Here is a 24,729-nt window from a genome sequence, read left to right on the forward strand (position 1 = left end):
CCAGGTCCTCACAACCTCTTTCCTCCATGGTTATGTTTCTGTTTGAGCTTATATTTAAAGCTTCCCCCTTGTCTCTTATTCCCCTAAAAATCTTTGATTTTTGCTTTCACTAGTATCTTCTAGCTATCATTGTAGTGACAGGAAACAGTAAATCAGACAATAAAGGGATCTTTGACCACTAGGATCCTGCATTATCCTGGGAACAGGATAACCAGAAACAGCAGCAGTGTCAAACAATGTCTCTTGTAGTCAGATACACACAGAGTGAAGGGCTGTATATTTGGGTCTCATTTCTCAGTGGAGCAGCCAGCTATCCCCTCAGTTTGGCTTCATCTTGAGCAGAGTCTAGCGTTAAAGAGTGGTGACCTTGACAGAACTACGTTTCTTTATGGGGAAGCTTTGTTGTTGTTTTTTTGTTCAGTCGCTTCCGACTCTTCGTGACTTCATGGACCAGCCCACGCCAGAGCTACCTGTCGGCCGTCGCCACCCCCAGCTCCCCCAAGGTCGAGTCCGTCACCTCCAGAATATCATCCATATGGGGAAGCTATAACAGTTAAATCGTTTGTTGTGTAGCAGGATAGCCATTGTGTTTATAAGAAGGCATACACAAACAGGTAACTATCAGTGCTGACTAGAAATTTTAATTCTGATGACAAGCAGAGAAGAAAAAAAAAAGCCTCCAGTTAATGCCTCCATTGGGGTATCACATTCTTTTTAAGCTGCTGGCAATGGAGGGAAGGTAGCTGGTTCAGATGGAAAGCTGCATAATAGTTTAGCATAACCTTGGGGAGTCTCGGGCTTGCATGTTTCCCCCTCCACCTCCCAGCTGCAAGGAGGAGCTTAAAAGCTTTTGCTTCCATTTTAGATTAACTGTGGCAAGCTGTGTCATCCAAACGGAGCAAATTGTGGTTAATCTTAACTATTGTTAAGTTGAAATGCATCAGCTTTAAGTAATAGTTTATGAAGCTGGGTTGTTTTATTTGTTTGTTGTATATTTATTACATTTCTATACTACCCAGTAGCTGAATAGCTCTATGGTGGTTCACAAAACATAAAACCATAACATACAATATCATAGTAAAACCGAATATATAAACCTTAAGTTTAAAACCAAATAAAACCAAAGTAAAATCTAAAGTAAGTGCCATAGTTTAGCTTTTGGCATTTGGCTCAGCCACTAAAGTGTGGTTAATCTCATTATGGTGGGAAGCTTCTGATCTCACAACCAGCGGAGAAGAGGCAAGGGGGTGGTGCCCAAGACTTTCCTGCGGCTCATCCTCATAATGTTAAACCATGGCTTTATGCTGTGTGCACACTGATCCTGATTGGTACCACTTTCAAAATGGCACAGGATGGTGGGATAGCTATAAATGCACACGCACGTGCTATCTGCAAATGCTATTACTCCCGCCTGTACAGCAAACAAAAAGACCCCTTGCTAGGCAGTCTGTAGAAAAGAGATGTGCTTATTTTGGTTGGCTGCCGAGCCCAGCCAAAATGTATGGACCCCTGTTTATAACGCTGGCCTAACTTGCCCTGCAGTGGTTGAAAGGAAACTGAGGTTCTCTTCCTTCTTCCCTCCCCCTTTTATGATGAGCAGAAAGCCCAGTGGGGAGGTGAACCTAGCTGCAGTAAACATCAATCCATGCTAAATGTACAGCTGACTCCAGTTGTGTTGATCCTGACTGTATGTTTGGCAAGCAGAGGAGATTCTGAATCCAGGTCTCTTTGCTGCTTGGCCAATTTTTGTTGCTTAGTTCCCTCTTAAAGACTATTATCCACTGCTGCTGTTAATGACAACAAAACATCTTTGTCAGTTTACATTTAAAATGAAGTAATATTTCATTAGCAGGTTTACTTTCATGCACAGACGTCCTTCCATTTAAACTTTAAATGAAATTATATCTGCATGGAGAGCAATTTTCGCTGCTGTCTCTACCATATGGCCAAATGGTGGTAGTTTTGGGTATATCCAGACAGACTGGCCTTTTGATGTGTATTACTGAGAATTAATGGAAAGAGTGGTATGATTCATTTTCCAGCTTTTGATCAGTCACAATAAAAGCTACAGCAAATGGTCTTTTGTTGCTGCTCTTTGCATTCCAGTATGTAGGAGGCATGAACAGAAAAAAGGCTGCAAGTCATTTGCGTTAATTGTTGAGAGTGTCATATCACCCTAAACATATTTTTCCTTTATTGAGAGTCCTCTGCAGAAGAGCATACATCTACAAAAATGAAATAAAAATAAAAAATTGGCCTAACCAAATAACTTCGGCAGTCCTGTGTTCTTGATCTCTGAAATGTGGCAGTTACTGCCTGGTGTTTACTGTTAGGATTGAAAACTGTTGGGATAGGAAGTCTCTTGGTTGGTGCTTGGAGGGGGAATTAGAATTGGGTGCCTGGAAGCAAAATGAAACAGTTAACACTGGAGTAGTGTCAGAAAAATCAGACCTCTATTGGATTTCCGAAGTATAATTTTATATAAAACTGTTGAGTCTGCAGAGCTTTGGTTACTCTGACACCCGGGCTGTGTGCATGGGAGTGCTTTGCAGCTGCCTGTACACTTTGTTTGGTGTGTTAGTGCATAGCTGGAAGGGTGTAAAATTGTCAAAAGGTAACATTTTCTCTTGGACATGAGCATGCAGAGTGCATAGCATGTGGTGATCTGTCCCCTCTTCTTATGCACTGTTTACTTGAAAGGGTGGTAATTGTTCAAAGCCATTTTGCTTGTAACTCATGGCCCCCACAAGCTGGTATAGAATGTGTCCCTTATCTGCTCCTTATATTTCACAGGCTATCTTTGGGAGATAGCTGGTTTTCACCCCTCCCCTAAGACTGAAAGCTGTAGACATGAAAAATTAATGGTCTAGCCCTTTCATCAAACCCCATCAAGGGTTTCCTGCTCCAGGTTTTTATGCTAACAGATAAAGTAATTAAAGCGTAAGTATCCTTTTCATGTGTTGAACTCTTGTAACCTTTTCTCAAGAATAAATGGGTATTCTGTGCTTTCCCTTTTGCATAACTGTCCACCACAGCTTTCCCCAATCTGGTGTCTTCCAGATGTTTTGGACTTTGACTCCCAGCAGCCCCAGCCAGCATGGCCAGTGGTCAGGAATGCCGGGAGTTGTAGTCAAAACATCTGGAGGCCACCAGTTTGGGGAAGGCTAGTTTACCAAATAATTGGTCAGAAATTATCTGGCCCTAATGAGGTCACAGTCCAAGTTATGTTTCACTTGCATCTGTGAGAACCTCCAGCCATGTCCTGGAGGATGGATGAAATCCATAAGTTCTATTGCATCTGAGAATGTGTCTGGTCTTCACAGATCATTCCATATTTAATTAGTGAATATAAATTTCTGTTTTATTTTGATGGAGTGTCATGGATTTTAAGAGAGTAGTTGAAATGGAATTACTTGGAAGGCTACTGAGAAATTGTTAACTCTCCTCCTTCAAAGTAATATGAGATGCTTTTTCATAAAATGCTGTGAAAAGCAAGTGAAAATGCTTAATTATACATAATTAACAGTTTGGAGATTTAGGTAAATACTGTTTTAAAGAAACACACATAAAGACAACAAGCAGGTTCACTGTAAGTTCTAGATAAGTTACGAAAATTAATTTGCAAGGTGGTATTGATAATATCCAAATAAAGAGTGTTGGATTGTAAAGCCCATCAAACTTGGGTCAAAGAGTTATTTGAGTAATGAAGAGTAGGACTGCAGAAGTATTGTATGACTACATAATTCAAAGTCAAAAGTATACATATGTTTTTGATTATCAATTAATGAGCAAAAATATTGTATGAAGTAGAAACATCAAAAAGCTTAATATGCAGATGTGTAGAAGAATGTGTAATTAGTAAAGCTTGAATGATTGTTTTCTCAAAGATATAATTCAAAATTGACCATATCTAGCTTGAAAGAGGTATGTTTAATACATATGCTTTTGTATGTGTTAGTCTCATGAGAATTTTTAGGAGTTAAGACTATGAGCCTAACATGTAAGACAGCTATATAATATTAGCTATGAAGTAATCTCTACACAAAAAAAGTATAAGTATGTTCTGATTTTGGAATGAGGTAGCTTCTTTATCTAGAAGCTCCCCGGGCCTGTGTACCTGGCTGCTGAACAGCTTTATTTGGAGTTAAAGGGGAAACTTGATACTTAGATGAAAGCTTTCCTTTTATTAAGCCTAAAAACCTTTGATTACAAGAAATGTTTATGAAATATTATTTCCTCTTAAACTATTAAGATCTTAACATATGTAACAATGCTCTCCTTTATAACAAGAACTTCTTTGTTATTTTCAGCATGCAAAAAATCCTAACGAATGTGTACATGGTTAAGTGTTCTCAATACATACATCTGTTTTTGATCTTCATACCCTTGCACAGAAAGTCAAGGCTTTGGCTCATATCCTCAAGAGTTTCATAACCTGCTAGCAATGTTGTGTTACTTTGTTATTCTTTAAGGGTGACTTTAGGTTGTCCTGTATGTCTAGAGTTGGTATACAAACCAAAACAGGTTGGTAGATTTGAGATCATCTAGATCCAGAGGCCCTTTCTCTCCCTGTTCTCTGCCTACAGGTAGATTACAGCAGGAGAGCTGTAACTCTCCTTGGATCATGTTCCAGTCCAGAACATTCCCATTAGCATGTTGAATGGGTAAGGCAACAGATAACAGACCTGAAGCCTCCATTATCTGTGCCCAGCAAGGACTGAATGCCCCCCCCCCCCCCCGGTCACATGCAGGTATATCCTTACATTTCACCCTGTGTTAAAAGAAGAATGAGCCTGGAAAATGTCTGAGTGGTTAAGCACCCAGCAAGTTCTTTATGGCTGTCTCTTAGCATGTTGTTGTGCTACTCTTAACTTCTGGATCCTAAAGATAATGAGATCAACAACAGCCAATAGAGTGGGGTTATACCATGCCTTGTTAGTTGTTTGCTCAGTTCTGTAGTTCCTGACTCTGTCCCACTGTTAATGGTATAAGCCCCAAAGATCCATCAGCTTAACCATCCACTGTAACACCCAACAACAAAGTCCACAATGTTATTCATATGTGTTAACTTTATTAAATACAGACCATACACTAAATCTGCATGCTCAAGATTTTCTCAAATTATGGAACCAAATCAGTTTTTCAGCTTACATTGAAGGGCATCAAATGGTTGGGTGGCTTGGCTTGAAAGGCTTTCATTACAGGTGGAGCAAGGGGCAGGTGCGTGGGTCTATGAGGGGGTGCTCAGTGAGTTTGGAAAAAAGGAATGGAACTTTCCTTCTCTCCCCCACTGTCATCAAACTAAACTGGCCTACCACTAGTAGTTAATAAGCTGCTGTATCAGTATGGGTGATGGAGTGAAGGATTTACCCAACTAAGCCCTTTTTCCCAGTAGTCAGCAGTGGGCTTTGTGCCCCAAGAATGTCAGTTTTCTTCCTGATAATCTAGCCTTCCTGAATACAATAGAGAGGGGTGTTGTTTTTTTTTAGAAGAGATTTGCAAACTGTCCCTTTGTTCTTTGAGGGTTACAAAATGACCCTCTCTCTCAAATACCCCCTCAGAAAGAGATCTACTTAGGTTGAAGGCTTTCAATGAATATTTTGTTTCTTTCTACCTTATTATATGTAAAGCAGCTTCCAACCAACAGATATGTTGTTCATCACACTATTATTATATCTTCTTTCAGATACCAGAAACAGGACTGTCCCTTTTTATCCTGCAACAAATATGTGGGTTTTGCTGTAAAACAGTGTGACTTGAGTTGCTCAGAACAACCCACTGGGCTTCACTGTCAAACAGGGATTTGAATCTAAGTCTCCCTGAACAAAGTCTAACTTCCTCTCCACTACATCACACTGGCTCGAAGCAAAATGCAGCTATTAATCTTGAATGCTGGGGAAATCATAGTTTGTTAAATTTTATTCCAGTTTGCCTTTGGGAAGCTCAGAGCAGCTTACAGTACAGGGAGTTCCCAGACATTCTTCCATCCAGATACTGACAAGGCTTTGTTGAAGTGACAGTGCCATGTGTTCTCAGTAGGGAAGTATGAAAGTCACTTACCTTTTCGTAGCTTGGCTTCGCGGTGGGGGGGAGGCGCTTCGCTTTTCCCCCCGAAGTTCAGGCGAAGGGGGGGAGGCTTCCTGCCTCGCCCGGCCGAAATTCAGGCCGGGAGGGAGGCTTCCTGCCTTGCCCGGCTGAAATTCAGGCCGGGGAGAAGCGCCCCGTCTCCCCGGCTGCGAAACAAAAAGTAAAAAAAAAAAAAGCAACGCAAATAGCGTGCCCTTATTTTCGCCGTAGTCTACGTAAATCTTTACATAGACTAGACGTGCCAAAATAAGGAACGCAAATGGCGGCGCCCATGGGCCGCCACCATTTGCGTACGTGTTTTTTTTTCCCCAAAGTCACCCGTGATAGGCTACGTGACGATTTACGTAGCCTATCACGGCCGACTTTGGAAATCTAGCCGTGATAGGCTACGTAAATCGTCACGTAGCCTATGCACGGGTGTGTGTTTTTTTTTTACTTTAGTTATTTTTTTTTTTGCAATGGCGGCGGCGGCAGTCAGTCGGGAGACTGGCCGCCGCCCCCGCCTGCGACAAACCGCCGCCGAACCGCCGCCGGGACCCGCCGCTGGGAGGGACGTTTGCCAAAGGTAAGTCCTGCCCTGGGAGGGTGGCGGGGTGGTGGCGGAGAATTTCACCGCCGATTTCGGGGGGCCGAATGCGTTGGCGCTCGGCCCCCCAAAGATTCAGGGAGAAATTCTCCGCCATCCCTAGTTCTCAGACTATTAGTCAGCCTGTGCTTGAGAGTTCATTGTACATAGTTTGCATTTCATTGAACCATGGGACTTTTTCCAATTTTATTTTGGGTGGGGGGACATAACGTTGAGACACATAACCCACCAACCCCTCTCTTTTCTTTGAGAACTGTTTCATTTTGATAATGCTTTATGCACACTTCTGGGCCTCAGTGACTGAAAAAAAGACTAGAGTAACACCCCCCCCCCCCTTTCTGGTTTTAGCAGAGATCTCCATGCTCTTAGCAGAGATCAGTGGCTGGAGCATAGTGTGTCTTCATGCAATTGAGCATTTGGATTTTGAGTGTGCGTTAAGCTCCGTCAGCCTCCATCTTAAAATGTAGAGATCATAATGCAGAATGACTGTATCTCAGCAGCAGTGAGGGAGTTAAAGCACTGGACTCCATTGAGGGTTATTGTGAGCCACATTCTCTCAGCCTAGCTCATCCCGATAATATACAGAGAATTATTGACATTTTGTTTCTCCCCTCCTGGTTCAATACCCTTAAATCTTTTAAATCCTCAAATTTCACATTTCCCCCACACAAGACCAAGTGGGGTTTGAAAAGCTTACGAAGTCTGTCTTTGCTCCTCTGTGTTATGAGGTGAGTGGGAGGGACAAATCACTGCAGCAATAAAGGCTCAAATTTATCCATTCTCTCCTATGAGAAGCTGTCACTGATATCACTAACTTGAGAGAGCCAAAGCTTCAAAAATAACTCTTGAGATACAGTTTGCAAACAAAAGAATCCCCCCACCCCCTGCACTGAGCCAAATGACTTCCTGTGACAGCTGCTTGCAGTGTATTCAGGAAATGTTAAGCACAGCTATAACTTTAAGCTAATGGGGCTGGCATGTATTCTGCAGTAGTTAAGGGTCAAAAGGACCTACAGTGAAATCAAGAGATTTTCATCCCTTTGAAAATTTTGTAGATCAGGGGTAGACAACCTGGTGGCCCCCAGAGGTTTTGGACTACAACTCCCATAATCCCTGACCATTGGCCATACTGGCTGGGACTGATGGGAGTTGTAGTCCAAAACTTCTGGAGGACATTGAGTTGCCTACCCTGGTTGTAGGCAGTTTGTGAGAAATTGTTCAGGAAATTATTTCACAACTTGTTTCCTGACTGTTCCTTGCCTGTTTGCCCATCCACCTTGAGGCAGTTGAAACATATGGAGTGAAAATTGTCACTTTTGAACATCTGTCAATAAGGGAAACAGATGCTGGCTGAGGATGCTGGGAGCTGTAATCTAACACACCTGGAGGGTACCACGTTGGGGAAGGCTGCTCCCGGGCTTTGGGTACCAATTGCTATTAATTGGTGAATCCATGGTATGTCACTTCAAAAGTACCCATGCAAACCTCCCAAGAGCATACTCAACTATTTTATGCTTGGCTGCATCTGTGGTGGACTTCCCAGTAGCAGATAACTTGTTTTTAAAATAAAATAAAACTTTTCACAAGCATCCTGTGCAGATTAGGCAAATATGATCTTTTCTTGAGATTTTTAGATGTTTTCACATTTCTTCATTTGTTTTGTTACATTGTGCTTAATCTCTTAGACTTGTGAAGAATATATGCAGAAGCCTTTGAAAGTCCTCATTATCGGGAAGCAAAGGTTGGTTTAAGTGCGTGTGTGTTAGGAATAGGTTTATGAGAGTGGCCTAAATGACTTTCCAGCATAATGCGCCTATGATATATAGGTGTATTTGGAGTTACTGAACCTGGACCGCGTTTATTTGTGGTCTCAGTGGGAACGTGTACATTTTTGATTGCTGCGCTTCCATCTTGGAAACTTCTCATGGGGGTGGGGGAGAGTTTTGGCCTTTTTCACTAGTTGATGTTTCAGATGCCTCAGAACAGCTTCACTGTGAAAGTACCGTTCATGACTGTTCCATGGGATAAAGGTGGCTTGTGAGTTTGCTGTTTGCTCTGTTTTGGAGATGCATTTAAGCTTGAATGCCACAGTTACGCTCACTGTGAGGAGCTTCAGATATTCTGGGACAAATTCAAATAGCTGTTTTTAACCTCTATCATCCCACATGGCTTAGGACCCCAAAATCTCAAGGACCGCTTCTCCCTGTATGAACCTGCTTCGTCTCTGAGTTGGCTTCAGAGGTCCTCCTTTGTGTGCTCCCTCTGGGAGAAATTTGGAACTGGCTTTTTCTGTGATGGCCTGCATTTATAGAAGATCTCCCCAGAGGAGCTTGCCTGGCAATGATGGTGTGATCTTTTTGGTGCCAGGCAAGTTGTATTCCCAGGCATTTGGACATGAGTTATGTCCCAATTGTTGAATAGGCCTCTAGTTTCTTGGTTAAGAAAACAGTGTGTGTTGGGCTTGTGTGCTGTTAAATCCTATGGTTATGGGAGTTGCTTAGTATTTTTAGTTGTTTAGCCATGTGCCTTTTGGCTAGGCTAGCGGCTTTAAAAAAACAGACTACAGTAACCTCAGGCATGATTGTTGAGGCGAGAAGAGAGGCTTTAACCCGCCCCCCCTGCACAATCCTGATCAGGATCGCTGGGGGTGGGGAGGTTAAAGACCTCCCTCCACCAATGATCTTGATCAGGATTGTTGTAGGGAAACAGAACATGTGAGGAGAGCCATCCCTGTGCAGCTTGTTTCCCAGCAGAATCACAGGCTCCTGCCAAATAGCTGTTTGGCAGGGTGGAGGAAACCAGATTCTGCTGGGAAACAGGATGTGAGTAGAGCCATCCCCACATTCCCTGTTTCCCAGCAGAATTGGCTGGCGGCAGTAGTGGCATGAGGGGATGGGGGTAGGGCTCCCGTGGTGGCCTCCATGTGATTTGTGGGCCACCAGTTGCCTACCTCTGCTCTAAGCTCCATATAGCTCACTTTATTTTTTGCCTCCCCTGTCTTTTGCCCCCTTTGGCCAGTTCTTGCCAAAAAAATCTATATCCTTTGAGACTGGATGATGGAAGCAGGCTGAATTGTAAGCAGATATACGCCAGTGTTTTTTCACGCTCTATTTTTTCTTGTGAAATGTAGTTGTTTTCAGTCTATTTTCAGTCTAGTGCATGCACAGTCCTAGTTAATTGTTATTTTGGATGCGGCCCTTTCCTTCACTCCCGAACAAGGTCCATGTGGGCGTTTTGTCCTTGAGCCAAAGTACTGCTCGCTCTGCAGCTGCTTCTGCACATGATTATTTCAGCGAGACATGCAATGGCTGGCTTCAGAGCAGTGATCTGCCTACTAGGCCCTCGTTTCTGCAGAGCAGAGTCATGGCGAAACACGTTATGTCAATGAACCTGGCAACTTATATGGATTGTGAAACAAAGACAAATACCGATCATTTTCCAGGGCATGAGTCAAGACAGTGTTTACAAAAATAACCAACATTTTGAAACACAAACCAAAACAGTGCAGCATTTAAACTATTGAAAAACAAATTGATTAATTGTATGAGTTTTAATTGCTTCCTCATGCAAATTTATGCAGATTAAAAAAATATAGAGAAAGAAAGCAGCGTATTTTAGTTTTAGGTGATGTATGCATGTCTTGCAATTAGCACCATCTTAGAAGTGCCATTCTCTCCTGTGCGAGAGAGAAGGGAATACCTCTTCTAAGATGATACCTGCTACTCCTATATTTTGTAAGTACTGGTATTAAAAATTAATTGGGGACATTAGCTTTACTGCCTGAAAGGTTCTTAAACTGATTCCCTAAATGTTGATACCGTAAAACTGTATAATATAGTGCAGCCTTCACCAGTCTGCTGGATTTCAGGCATTTTGAGCTTTAGCTCCCATGACCCCCAGCCAACATGGATAATGGTTGGGAATGCTGGGAGGGCCAAAACATCTGGAGGGCACCATGTTGGGGAAGTCTGCTCTAGTGCAAGAGTTGGTTTTTAGCAGCTAAAATTATACTCTAAGTAAGGATCATTAGATGAGTTAAATGTGTACTCAAATGCCTTAATAAAGAAAAAGCTTTTCGATCTTTTTCTTTCTTAAAAAAAAAGTCTTCAAGGAAGAGCTGAGGCAGATTTCTTCAGTCTTTTCAGACAGTGAATTCCAGGGTACTGTGGCCACAATTGCTCAAAGCCTCTGTCCATCTTGCCTTCCTCAGAAAGGAGACTGTGTTGTATTCGCTTCTTGGATGTTTTTGGGGCCCATATAAAGCAACTTACAGAGAAATCAGCTGTAGCTTCTGGGCTGTCTTCAAGGACAGCCCCACTCAGAGTATGTTACAGTCTGAGATGTTCCACCAAGATGTTCCACAAAGAATAAATAAATATATGTATTTATTTGTTAGATGTGTATACCGCCCAACTGGCAAATGCCCTCAGGACAGTTTACAGTGATAAAACCAAACAACAACCACCAAATGTGATTAATGAGCATCCCCAGATGGTGTTTAACTATCTTACCAGGGATGCAGAGATGACGTCCCTTGGCCTATGAACCCCTCTCCCCCAATCCTTTGCCTCCTGGTAAAACTAGTTGCCAACTAGGGTAGTAGACACTGCTGCACTATCTGGACTTTGTGTAAAGTAACCACTTAATTTGTGGCAAACTGCATGGGTAGAAATTGTGCATATAATCTGCCTAAGTGTACTTGTGGGAAAGGAACCGGGGACCAAATCAACCAAATAAGCCGTCTTTCTGGCTGACCTTGCTGCTTTGAACTGTGGCATGCAACCGTGCTTATCTCCTCCTTGCATTCTCTTAGGGATGGTCTCCCTCAAAAGCAAGAGAGTTTCTTTGTAGTGAAAAAACTTGCCTGTCCTTGGATAAGCTAGATTTGTTATCGGTGTGGGGGTTTCCCAGCGTAAGATTGGAAAGATTGCACAGGCAATTAAGCTTTGCTTTACCCTGCGTGGGAGTTGGGCTGGCTCTTGGTGAATGTTCCCCTTTGCCTTTGCCCTAGGCAGTTTCTGCTGGCAAAATGTGGGAAGGTGCAGCTTTGTTTCCTGCCGTTTGTTGCATTTGTGTGCTCATCTCCTTTGCTCTCTGTGTGACTGTTTCACAGCTGCCTTTCACAGCAGTGTATTAAGATTGGTTAGTCATTGTTATTCAGCTCTGCTATTTGTTCAGGAGTCAGCTTCTGCTGCTTTCTGTTTTAATGCGTGAGGATGTTCAGTTATAAACTGCAAATGCAGTCTATAAAAGTTGGACTCCATTTCCAACTTGGGAGAGGAATAGAATCTACTGTTTACTTAAGTAAAGGCCTTGAGATTTAGAGCAGTTTCCATGCCATCTGTCTTCAGTCTGCAGGCTGGTGTGCTCTGCCCCAAGGAATCTGTAGTATGTGGAATTGAGCTGATGTAAACACGAGATCAAGGCCCGTGGAGAATTTGGAACTGGTTTAAAACCTGTATGGAATGGGAGGAGGGAAAGGTCTGGAGCAGAGGTGGGGAGCCTTTGACCCTCCAGATGTTCTTGGACTCAAAACAGCCATCAGCTTCAGCTGGCATGACCAATGCCTAGGGATGCTGGGAGTTATAGTCCAAGAACATCTGGAGCACCACAATTTCTGGTCTAAAGATTAGGGGGCAGATGGATAAGGATCAAGGAATGGTATCCATGGTGGAGGGACAAGGAGTTGCAGAAGGCACTGAAGCCCTTCTTTCTGTCTGCTGGAAGCCCTGCCTTCCTCAGGCTTCTGAGGGTTCACCAGGCACCTGCCCATATATCTTTGTGTAGGCATTAGGGCTAGAAACTTGCTGCCTTAAGCGAATATCGACATAGGCACGGTCAGGATGCCAAAGTATATACCCACAATGCCATATTGGTCTGGTAATCATGCGAGTGTAGTTAGAGGGATCCACATACAATGCAGCCTGGTATGAACACAGACCTCTGAAGTCTTTCTACTGCTTCTCTTGTGTGTTTCCCCCCACACTATGATCTCTGTGTGTGATTCAGCTTATTTTGAGAATGACGCATTTGGTACCATAGTTATGATCCTTCTATTTTCCTTTTGTTCTTCCAGTATTCATCCCATGGTATCTCCTTCCCTGGCTCAACAATATGACAGAGGGCTGGGTGGATTGCCCCTCACTGGGGCCTGGCTGGCAGCGTCGTGAAGTCTTGCGCAAAAATGGAATGAGACCTGGACATTCAGACACCTATTACATAAGGTAATGCTGTTCCAAACACCTCTGGAAAAGGTGCAGGGGTTGTAGGAGTCCCCCCCCCCAATCCCATAAAGTCTCATTCCTAGGTGAAAGGGTATCTGTCTCTTTCTAGTAGCCACTTGTCTAATAGCCTCTGAAGGGAAAAGACATGTAGGATTCTGTGACTGTTCAAAGGTAATTATTTTTACTTCAGCTCATCCACAAAACTTCTGAAGATCCACTTTTTCACTTGCTTTTTCTACTTAACTTTCTCTTCCCCACTTATTCAGGAAAACAAAGTGGTTGCGGCCTTCAAACATTTCTTTGCTCCACTCTTAGGAAGTGTGTGATGTTAATTACTGTTGCATATTATTATCCTTCATTGTCTTCCTTCCCTCATCTTAGTATGTATTGATTTGTGAGGTTTCTGGATAGGGCTTGTCTCCTTGGATAACTCTGTTTAGCATTTAAGATAATTGATTGATTAATTAATTAATTAGAGCTGGTGTGGTGTAGTGGCCAAGGGCCTGAGTTCTGAAATCTCTGATTCTAATCTCTCTTTGGCCTAGAATGCACTAGGTTGGCCTTAGAATAGCCACTTCTGTCAGCCCCAGCCCTCTGCCCCCATGATAATCTGTAATATGAGGTTCATGCTCACCTACCTTATAGTGTTGTTGCAAGAATTACTGGGAAAATGTATGAACATTCAGGAAAAGTGCAATATAAATACTTGTTGGGAATAGATTGTCCTCCCCCTTCTCAGGCGATTTACAAATGCAGATTCAAGGAAGCTCTCAGACTGCCTCAGGCCCTAAACAACTAATCTTCAATCTTTAATCAGAGAAGAAGAACCAGGGGGTAGTGAAGTTGCTGGCGGTTTGCTGTGAACCTCACAGTCAAACTTGCCTTGCAGTGATGCCTCTCCCTTAGGGCGGTTCCCTCCTAGGTTGGCTTCTAAGAGTGGCTATCTTGGTGGAGCGTCTGAACTCCATCGCTAACTTTTCTTGTTTTGCTTTGCACCCTAGCATCTCTCAAGTCACACCCCTTCTCCTCCTCCTCGGAAACTTGAGTACTTACGGTGGAGGGAGGAGGCATTGACTCAGCCTGGGCTGTCTGTTTGTCAGATGAGGAATCTACCTTTGGAGGAATCTCTCCCAGCGTTTTGGGGCTCTAGGAAAAGTTCTTCCCCCAGGCTGTGATCTAGCTGTTCCAACTCTGATTCAGAATTGGAGCTGTCAGACATCTCAAGGGGCTTGAACTCATCCCTGACAGTGCTAAGTACTAGTTGCAGATTATATTTATATTTCACCTTTCACTCACGATTTCCCCTTACAATAAAAAAAAAATAAATCACAAGCGTACATCATAATGAGGGATATGTTTGTTTGCACGGTGAGCAGTCTCTTCTGGCTCTTGCTGATGGTAAAGAAGCAGCCCTCCTGTTCATTATCAATTGCCCTTTGTGGGTGAAACAGTCATATAAACACAGTTTTTTCTTCCCGAGGAAGGGAAACATTAGAAACTTTACAAATTACAATTGCAGTTTGCTGTGATTACCAGATTAGATGTTTCTGGCAGGAAAGCTCAGATTGAGTGGAAAAGGAAAGCAAAATATAAAGGTACCGGTCTTTTCCAATATGTATTCTGGGCATTGTGAATTTAAAGGGGTTACTTTCTTAAAGTCTGTGGTGGTGGGTGATGGGTTTGGAAATAACTGGGTAGGATTAGCAGGTGACCCTTGCCTCCTGCAACAGGACAGCGTAAGCAGATAACTCTTTGTGATATTTGTATTTCCTGGGGAGGATGCAACAGAACACCTAGGATGTTGCAGGACATACAGACCTGGAACTACATCCACCAGCAGCGAACCTTTAGGTTCCTCATTCTTGATATCCACATCAGTGGTGACAGTCTTGAATCAGTATCCAGGGAGCCGCAGCAGAAATTGTAAAGCTCCCTCATGACAGACAGCTTTTGAATTCCCACTGCCTCCCATCCCACTACTGAGGCCAGAGAGTCCATTGTGTGTTGCAACATACAACCCCGCCCCCCCCCTCAGCTGAGCCTGAGGAGGAGCTCCTCATTTCACCGGGGCTTTTTAAAAAAAGCATCTAACAGCTGCTTCTCTTCTTCTCATAGCCCCAGAGGAGAGAAGATCCGCAGCAGAGTGGAACTGACGAGGTTGCTGGGATGTTCGCGGGATCTGACTGACTTTGATTTCAAGAAGGGGATTTTTGTCGAGCCAAATGCCGAGGTACTGATCCAAATAGCGTTGGCTGTGGTGCCAGTGGTCTGATACTTCATTTTAGAAATGAAGTGGTTGCTGTGACTTCTGTTCACATTTGCAGTATGGCGCAGCTGTCCAGCTGCCTCCTTTCAACTAATCCCAGACTTCATGTATTTTTAAGAGCTTCATTGGAGGGAGACCAGTAAGGTTTGCTTTTTTGTGCCTTGATATCTCACCCTTCTTTCAAGGAGCTCGAGGTGGTGTATGTGGTTCTCTTTCTCGCACTTCCACCTTTTTTTTCCACCCAACAACCCTGTGAAGTAGGTTAGACTGAGAGATGGTGACTGGCCCATGGCCACCCAGTGAGCTTTCTATGCTGGGACAAGATGGCCCTTTTGTATGTGCACCTACCAGCCTGGTGCACATGATAGTGTAGCCCAGCCCAGCCTATTCTTGATCCATTTTGCTGGGTGGCATAAGGCTTCAGGTGGTCACTTGGGTTACCTGTGCATGAATTTTTACACCTTCCTCTTGAGTCACCTTATCTGTTGGATCACTGACTCCCTAAGTGCAGAGTTAACTGATGAATAGCTAGACCACAATCTTGGTAGATGTTGGAACCTAACTGTCTCATCTTCTGACTGCTTTTTCCTGCTGCAGCCCCCAGCCCCACCACCCCTCCCACCTACTGGAGGAGGCCACCGGAGGGTGAGTGTGTGCGGTATGCTCGGGCCAGAGCTGTGTAGCATCTCAGTTGGCTGTGGAATAGCATCTGGAAGAACTGTATTGGCATGTGGGAAATAGGCCATCTGCATGTTTTCTTGGTCTTACTTTTGGCTGCTGGGGGTTGCTTTTGCGTAGCTGGGTAGAAGCTTCCTGGTGTGAGCATCTTTGGAAGGGGGAATCCTTGGTGGCATGCTTTTGAAATGTCTTAAGGCAGGGTTTTGGCAGATCCTGCTCAGGTGGCAAGGTAGGCACATTTCTTAAGGCAACTGGACATGCACAAGTTGCCTCCTGTTAAACTTGCAAATCAGCGTGGCTAAGAAGTGCTAGAAGGCTGGTAGTTTCCCACCTTTTCCATGCATAGTTCTTGGCAAAGTGAGGATTCTAATCCCTGATTGCGAGTACGGAGTATTAGTAGTCTTTCCAGGCAGGTTTCACGCTGAAAGATTACATCTTTGCGCTTGTTGTTAAGAGTAAGAGGCATCAAAGGCAGCTAGCCTGTCTGGTAGCACTCACTTGTGCCCTTACCTTGGGTGAAGCACAGCCAGAGCAAAGAGACAGGAGAAATGCCAGATTGGCCTGGTGAGTGGCTTACATTCGCAGTCCAGAATGCAACTCTAGGGAAGTAGAAAGTATTTGGAAAGGAGAGGATTGCTCTGTGTGTGCTCCTCCTCCTCCCTGCTGCTCACTAGCACAGAGGGAGACTGATGGAGCCTTCTGTACTGGGGAAAGGTAGGTCTTCTGTCCAAGTCTGGGTCCAAGTACTGCACAGAGATGAAGGAGAAGCATGCATCTCCAGCAACTGTCCTTCCTAAGATATGGATCATGTTCTTGAGTTAGGAACATTAGGAAATCTGTTGCTCAGTATCGCATAACATGCGTCATGTTGTTGACTGCACTCCCTGCTTCTCCCTCCTGCAGCTCAAAAAGGGTAGCAAAAGGCACTATGCATCTCTGGCAGCCACCACCCCACCACCGAAGAAGCCTCCTGACCTGCAGGTGTTTGTGGAGCCTCCAGACCAGAAACCTCCAAAGTTGGAGCTGGACCTGGAGCTTCCCATAGAAGCACCTGCCAGCATTCTGAGCCAGCAGCAAGAGCCTCCGGCTCCCTCAGATCAGCCAGTGCCAAAACCTCGCAAGCGACGTTATCGGAATCATCTTCCACCCATCCTTTCTCCAGGAAAAATGGGAGATCTGGCAGCGCAAGAGACCAACCCAGAGGAAGATATAGCGTGAGCATCTCCCTTGCCCCCTTCCCTCCTGTGGTAGTGGACAGTTATCCTCTGTCCGCACCCTTAAAATCAAGGCAGGAAGCCCTCAAATCACTGACACTTTCAAAAACCAAAAATCAAAACCAAAAGTAATCTGAAGGAGTAGCAGGTTGCCAAACATCTGATTGGTTGATTCTGATAGCTTTCTTTAACAAATTCACAAATCCTCTTTTGTCCTACCTCAGAAGTTTTGGAGGTGTGCCAAAGGCCCTGTTCTGTCCCTTCCACTCTGAGGCTTCAGAGTCTTGCTCTGTGCATCTGAGGCCCAAGCATGGGGCTGGTTTTTTTTGGCCCAGTGTGAAATTGTAACATGGGGCCCATCCCATGTACCACAGTCCTATCCCATGAAATCTCATAACTAATATAAGCTAAGTTTATATTTTAATTCTGAAATTACATTTTCCACATTTCTTAAATTACACCGTGGCCCACACTGGGCTTTTCTACCATGCTTCCAAATATCCAACCCCTTTTTGCAGTTTTTGTTTAACAGAACATCTCGCCTGAAGAAGAGTTCTACAAAGCCTGCTGACTATTGAGTAACGTTTTCATTAGTCCTAATAATGGCATTATCCTGTTGATATTTCCATTTTTTTTAATTCTAAAAAATGAACTGCTGTGTCTGCCAACATTTTATTTATCCACTTCACTTTAAAGCTTTATTTTTATTTTCTGTCCTTGATTATTATGGTGCTTTGCCCCTCCTGCCTATGCACAAGGAGCTCTAGAACTGGTAGTTCTTGAGAGTACATCCCATAGGGAAGCACTAATCTGTTTGTCACAAACTCCCAAGTTCTTGGTTAGGCGGACAAGCCCTTCCTGTTCTAGAAAGAGACTTGGGCCAGCAAGTCACTCTTCAGAATGTTGCTTGTTCTGTTCTAGCGCTACTTCCGATTGGTTCCAGCAAAGCTGACAAGATCTGAATGATAAGTACAGCAGTAGAAACATTAACATAAATATCCTCAAGCATGATCTACAATTTAGCCTCAATTTTTCCCCTCAGGGTAATGAGTTGCAGCCTGGGCTGCTTGTGCCCTGTGTGCACCTACTCTTTCCCATCAGGAGCATTCAGCTGCACTCCTGAGCTTAGAAGAGCCCCTGTACACATTCAAAATGCATCTTGAGCACTGACTGATCTTGGAGTTTTACTTGGCAATGCAATGTTATCTAAACCCATTAGCGTCTGTCTACATCTCCCAGTTTAACTACTGGCAACATGTATAATGCTTAGATCTTACATTTTCAAAATGTGGGCTGACAGACATTCATTGGTTTTTTGTCCAGCAGTCTCTGGTTTATCCTGGAATTGGTCTCTGGTAGGCGCAAATCAGTCTAATTAGAACTGCCTAATACCTCTTGCATTCCATCTTTAAGGTTCATACAAACGTTAAAAAAAAAATTAGAAGATTTCTGCACCACTCTTCTACAAGGCTTCCAGGGTGGTTTACAAAGGCAAGGTAAAATATAAGTTAAAATATGAGTTTAAAAAACACACATTAATACATTAAAAAAAACCCAGAACCTTTCCTCAGGCTGGTCTGTAGTGGAAGGAATGGTGGTCTGGGGAGTGGGAAAGAGAAAGCTAGACATAATGTTGAAGCCCCAAAGGGCAGTATCCAACGGTGACATTCTGCAAACTGAAATAGTGCTAGCGGAGTTGCCCATTATGCTTGTGCAATGGGTGCAAAGCAATTACCCAGTGGGTTGCCCAGTGGGTTGCACAAGAGTTTTACGTGACTGGTAGCACAATGGGTTGCACAATGCGTTGCACAAGCACAATGCGAAACCGTTTGCGCAGCCACACTTGTGCAAACATAACTCTAGTTGGATTCTTTGCTTGTGTGTAGTTCAAAACCTAGTTTCCGCTAGCACAGCATCTTTTGCACTAACGGAATGACACAGTTGGATACTGCCCAAAGTCTGCATTTCTAACAGACAGTTCTTGGGAATGGGTAGGAGTTAAAATATGGAAGCACCCTTTCTAGACCAGTCCAGCTTTCCCCACCTGGTGCCCTCCAGATGTGTTCAGACTAGAATTCCCAGCAGTTCCCCAGTGGCCATGCTGTCTGGGGATGATGGGAAGTAGTTCAGTTAACAGCAGAGCAAATACATACATCTTCTTGGGTTTGCGGTTCACACGGAAATTGTTTCCTCCAAGCTTGATCTACTTTGGTGGAACCTGGAATAATGTATAAATTAACCTGACAAATTAGACTTTTAAAAACTTTTCCCACCAGAGGAATAACTCGCATTTTGAAATGTGTCAGGAATTTTGCTTGGCAAGAATAATAAAATTAACTGTCCCTGGTTGCATCTTCCTTGTACACTGCTATGAGGTTCACCCTTCCCTTCCTTCTGGAGTTGTGAGGTTAGGCAAGGACTGGGAAACCAGAAAGGCACAGGGAAGCTTGGACCAGGTTCCAAGATCCCACATGCCCTCCTGCTCCAACTTGCCTAACCTAGCAGCTGATTGTTACAAAGATAGCATCTCCATAGGTCTTTGTAAGCTCCTCTGGGAGCCTTTTCTCCCTTGAACACAGAGAACAGTCCAAATTCTTTGGGAGGTGGCTTCTCCCCTGGCAGTAGGCAGAGTCCAGTAACATCAGTTGTTTCCTCAATGTGAGGGTCCATCCCCCCAGCTCTGCCTAGTGGCAGCAGTGCAGTTTTTGCATATTGGCTCTGCACTTTTTTAAAAAAAGGATTAATTGAGCTTAAGGTGTGAGAAGGATTTCTGACAGTTTTCTCCTAATCTCATCTGTCAGCTCTTAGTCAGAGTTGGACTAGGTGGGTAATTTAGTCATTGGGCCTTCCCTCCCTCAGGACAGCCCTGCGATTTTGGTGCACTTTCCCCCTCAGGCATGTTTTGGGCTAGCACTCCACTTCCCCTATCTTTTGCTGATCTAGGCAAGCAACACCAGCCCCTGTTGCCTACCATTGCCACAGGGCAGGTAGAAAGGTATGGCGAATGCTGTTTCCCACCCAGAAAGTTTCTGGGATTGGGATGGTAACTAGGCAAGCCCTCACTGAGGGCACTGAGGATTGTGGCACCATTTGGGGACAGGACATGCTCCTTCACTGACAACTTGGTGGTCATTCCTCAGCGTAACTGAGGCAGCGAATAGCGCTGGGGCTCTTTTTACCCTGTCCTTAGCCTTTACTAACCACCATGGGGACCCAGGCACACCTCTAATTCCTCCAGTGGGCGAGGGGTTAGTGGCTACAGAAATAAAAAGGGTTTTGTCAGGGTGCTTCCTGTTTTAGATCTCCATGCAGAAGATCTTATAAAAACAAGAAAAAAGCATAAATCCAGGGGGTGCTCTGGGCACAAGCACCGCAGGAGCCCCAGGTCTTGCTCTGTCAGCAGCTCAGCATTGGCCAATGGGTGACGTCAAGGAAGGCCAGGGATCAGGGCAGAAAATGCTGCCTGAGGAATCATCGACACAGTCTGGACCCCATGTTACTACTGTTCCTGATACTGTACGTGGTTGTATTGTGAGAATTTTTGTGAGATGCTTTGAGAGCCTCTTTGGGCCATAAAGCAGGATACACTTATTCTAAAGAAGCAAACAAAATAAGCACCGCCCTGTGGCTAAAGGCACTTCGTTATTGAATGTTGGGGTTGCAGTTCCAAACTCTTTCCATCGCTCCTCCTTCCAGGTGCTGTGCCTGTTGCCAGGGTCAGTTCCCAGGAGTGATGCTTCCGTCCCAGAGACGCTGCCGGTGGCTCTGCCCGGACTGCCGAGGTTGGTACTTGGGGTGACAAGATCAGGCACGAGGGTTTGTTTCGTTGGCTCATTCCAGTTTGTCACTTACTTCTGCCCCCAGTCTCCACCCTACCTCTTTTCTTGCCCCAGCTTTCAGTCTCCCCTCATACATTTATTTGCGAGTGTTCTCTTTGAGGTGTTTTTTCACACAACTAGAGAAAAGCAGAAGACACAAACCCCCAAGTCTAAGGTAGTAAAACACGAATGTTTCTGGAGATCTAGGCCAGCCTTCCCCAACCTGGTGTCCTCTAGATGTTTTGGACTTCAACTCCGGTGAGCCCCAGCCAGCATGGCCAATGGTCAGGAATGCTGGGAGTTGTAGTCCAGAACATCTGGAGGGTATCAGATTGGGGAAGGCTAATTTATGCTCTGTCTTCACAGTTGGAAGCAATGGGATTTTACTAGCTAAGGATGCTGCTGAGCTGAAATGTGTTACATGCACTCCCTTCCCTGTCTTAGTCCTTTGGCCTCTACTTCCCTCCTTGATTAGACAAAGCCCCTGACCACTGGAAGCTTTGCCTAGTCACTTACCCGAGTACTAAGGCTCCATCAGCTCTTGCCCAAATGTTTTCAAGCTATCTTGCTGCCATGAAAATAAAAAATAAAACAAAAGCTGTGATTCTCAGGAAGTTGAATTCCCTGCCAAAATTGGGTTTAGTGCTTGCGTAATGCAATATTGCTTATGTAGAATATATACATTCTGCCCGTATACCATCAGAAAGGAAAGCCTTTTTCCCCTTCTTTCCAAAAGCATGATTAAAGAGGCTTGGTGGGTAATTTTTTTAAAAACTCACAAATAGGAACGATATACTGAAAGCAGGTCTGGCTTTGATAGAATGGGACATAACTGAGCAAGGCATGGGATCATTCTTTTTGCTTTATTTTTATGTCTTGTTTTCCAGCCAATATTGGCTCCCAAGGCTGTTAAAATCCACTCAAAGTACAATATGTTAGGGAAATAATGTAAAATGTATGTTTGTAAAATTTGAGTCTCCTTGCTGCCATGCACTGAAGGAGACATACAATCAAAATACAAGAAATGAACACATTTAAAAGCAATTAACAAGCTAGCTCGGAACTATTTTTAAAATATGTGAAACAGCAGGAGCCTGACACATTAGAAGCCACTTTCTTTAGAAAGACCCAACTGCCATTCTCCCCAAAAATTCCACCCGACCCCAGTGTAATAAGAAACAGAATCTAAGATGGCTAATTTGCATGTAACAATAAACCATGGCTTAATTAATGCATGGGTTGTTACCTTACTCAGAGTTAACCCACAAGTTGGCCGCCAGATGATCAAGCGCATTGCGGCTTGTTTTCCCAATTCGTGGGTTGTTTTATTTCTCCTCCATCGCTCACTCCCACCCTGTATCCCAGCAGCCTTCACGACACTGAAGTGCGGACAACTGCTGGCAAGGCTTTGTTATGTCAGCAGCCTGTTTGCCATTGGTCCACTCTGCGTTCTGGGCATGTACTCACCTTCGGCTGCTCCTGAGAATGCTCATACTGTCCTAATTAGCCCCCCCCCCCCGCTTTCCTAATGGGCGCGTGAAACCTTGGATTGTGCGAACAGTAGAACATTCCCAGCCACTGCGTTCATGGTTGGCGCTGGAAGGAGCCGCTTGACTAGACTGCGCTTGCAGGCACCCAGCCTAGTCGCTTTTAACCCTGCTCCCTCCTTCTGTCGCGAGGAGTCCATGGAGCCTACAAAACCCTCCACCCCTTCTTCCCACTCCGCTCCTTATGGTGATCAAGTCAAAGGGTCCACATGCTTTGTCGTGCTGATAGCGTGTACAGGCAGTAGGGGTGGAGACTGATGTGCATCCACTCTCTGTGCAGCATATACTCTCCTTGACAGGCCTGGAGTTGTCAAGGAGGAATACCTGGTGGGTGAAAGGCTCACCTTCTGGGGCAATGCCTAACTCCCGGCTGATGTGATACTGGTGGGTGTACCGCTGGCAGCAGCATCCAAGTTACCTCCCTCCTGTTCAGCAGAATTGTCGTCAGCTTGCCATAGAACGGCATGGTGCACATGGTGCCAGCTCACCAGCTTGATCCGGGTAGTTATCTCCTTAAACTTCTTCAATCCGCTCATCTTTTCCCTGTACTGCACAGGGTTACGTGCAAAGCCTTGGGCTGACATTTGATCAGAAAGTCATGTGAACACAAGTGTTGTCTGTAGGTGCTCTGTAGGGCCTGTTGTGCCTCTAGACTGACCCAGAGATCAATGAATCCAGCCATTTCAGCATCAGTCCAGAACCTTGCGCATATTCTTTGTGTTTTTTGGGTCCCATGCACACGAGAACTGTGATAACTGAGAGGCTTGTGAGACGGGCCTAGCAGCAGGGGAGAATAGTGAGGCCAAGTAGTCCTCCTTCTCCACCATTCTGGACTCTGGTAAGTGTGGAGATCTCCCAGGCATCATGGTTCTGTTTTGGATGAGGTGGCAGTCAGTACTGTAAAAGTGGTCATGGACAGGACAAGATAGCGTGCGGTCAGGAGACTGCTGTTCACCCATCTTCTCCCATGCTCAGAACAGAAGGAGGGAGTATGGAACATCCTTAGACTACTCCTAATGTTTTCTTTACTGAGGAGGGATTGCTGCTCAAGGTCTTCGAGGGCACTGTGCAGTTCACGATCCGCAGCCGTTGAGCAACAGAAAGTGGTTCTGCAAGTGCTCTGCTGAGATCATGGGACACTGGGAGAAAAGTGCCTCTTTGGGGTTGTTTTGGAACACTTTGGAGTGCAGACATAACTAACTTGGGGTAGCATAGCCAGAGAGGGTCATTTCTCCAAGGTCGCTCAGTTGTGATAAGTGCCAGGTGGTTCTTACAACACAAAGTCAAATGCAGAAACAACCCGCCGCTTTCATGGGAAGCACTGAACTGCAGGAGAGAGGAGGTGGGATGAATGCCCTTGCTGCCGTGGCCAAGCAGACTTTGGCATCCCTGCATGTAAGGGAAAAAGGCTATCGGGATCACATGGCAGCATGTAGCCAACCAACTCTGCCAATCAACTCTGTAGCCAACAAAAAGGGGAAAACCCCACAGGAACTGTCAGAAAAGCCAAGGGCAAACGGGTAGAAAAAAGGATGTTTAATGCAATAAAATAACTCCCTCAGGTCCTTCTTCAGGGTACTCTAAAAAGACAATACATAATGTTTATACATTCAGATGTCCACCACTGAATATCACATCAAGCATACAAATATGCATCGTCATATAGAATTATAAATTTAAAGAAGGTTAATACATAAAGTATGAGAGGCTCAAAACGTGCCAGCTATTTACAAATATTCACATATCTGAAAGATAAACTGACTTGTTAGAATGTAACATAATAAAGTATACATTTATAAAAAGATAACGTGTATCAATGAAAGGCTCCAAGCATACAAACTATTTACAGACATTCACATATCAGGAAGATAAACTAATTCACTTATTAGAATGAAATGGATATAATTTACTCCATCTTCCCAGTCGCCTGTTAAGTACACACTGAGAGAAAATGTCAGATATTTAAATACACGGGACAGTTAACAACTCTGTAGCTTTGCAAAGCAACCCGTGAACAACCCATGATTCCGGGCTTGCACAGATCGACAACTCACAATTCGCAACCCAGCAACAAACCCAGGGTTCTCTTCGTGGGTTGTTAATGGTTAACAACTCACACATGTGAATCCAGGACTGTGGGACAAGTAACGACAACCAACGATTCATCAACCCATGCGATGCGTTATCATTACATGTAAACCAGGTCTTTGTGGAGCTTGGTTCTTAATAGATAGTGGTGGAAAGCCCAGTTTTAGTCTCTATCCTAGCAGAGCACCCTTTTACTTTATCCCATTTGATCGACTGGCTAA

The 24,729-nt window shown here is 44.4% G+C and overlaps 1 protein-coding gene across 27 annotated transcripts in view; it reads left to right on the forward strand.

The window, feature by feature from the left end:
* Nucleotides 1-24,729, forward strand: part of LOC146353400 (methyl-CpG-binding domain protein 1-like) — an 80,815-nt gene that overhangs the window by 21,845 nt on the left and 34,241 nt on the right. For 18 of the 27 annotated variants that reach the window (XM_084836398.1, XM_084836370.1, XM_084836381.1 and 15 more), the window contains exons 2-6: nucleotides 12,750-12,897; nucleotides 15,013-15,127; nucleotides 15,761-15,808; nucleotides 16,745-17,055; nucleotides 20,752-20,837. In XM_084836398.1, the coding sequence (XP_084692524.1) occupies nucleotides 12,750-12,897; nucleotides 15,013-15,127; nucleotides 15,761-15,808; nucleotides 16,745-17,055; nucleotides 20,752-20,837 (708 nt within the window). Of the gene's footprint in view, nucleotides 1-421; nucleotides 615-8,391; nucleotides 8,415-12,749; nucleotides 12,898-15,012; nucleotides 15,128-15,760; nucleotides 15,809-16,744; nucleotides 17,056-20,751; nucleotides 20,838-24,729 lie in introns of those variants that run through there. The other 9 variants (XM_084836376.1, XM_084836387.1, XM_084836392.1 and 6 more) reach the window with 4 other exon arrangements.

Source organism: Heloderma suspectum, chromosome 2 (genome assembly GCF_057233095.1).
Source record: "Heloderma suspectum isolate Gila_16-S chromosome 2, 16-S_ref, whole genome shotgun sequence".
NCBI classification, from domain to species: Eukaryota; Metazoa; Chordata; class Lepidosauria; order Squamata; family Helodermatidae; genus Heloderma; species Heloderma suspectum.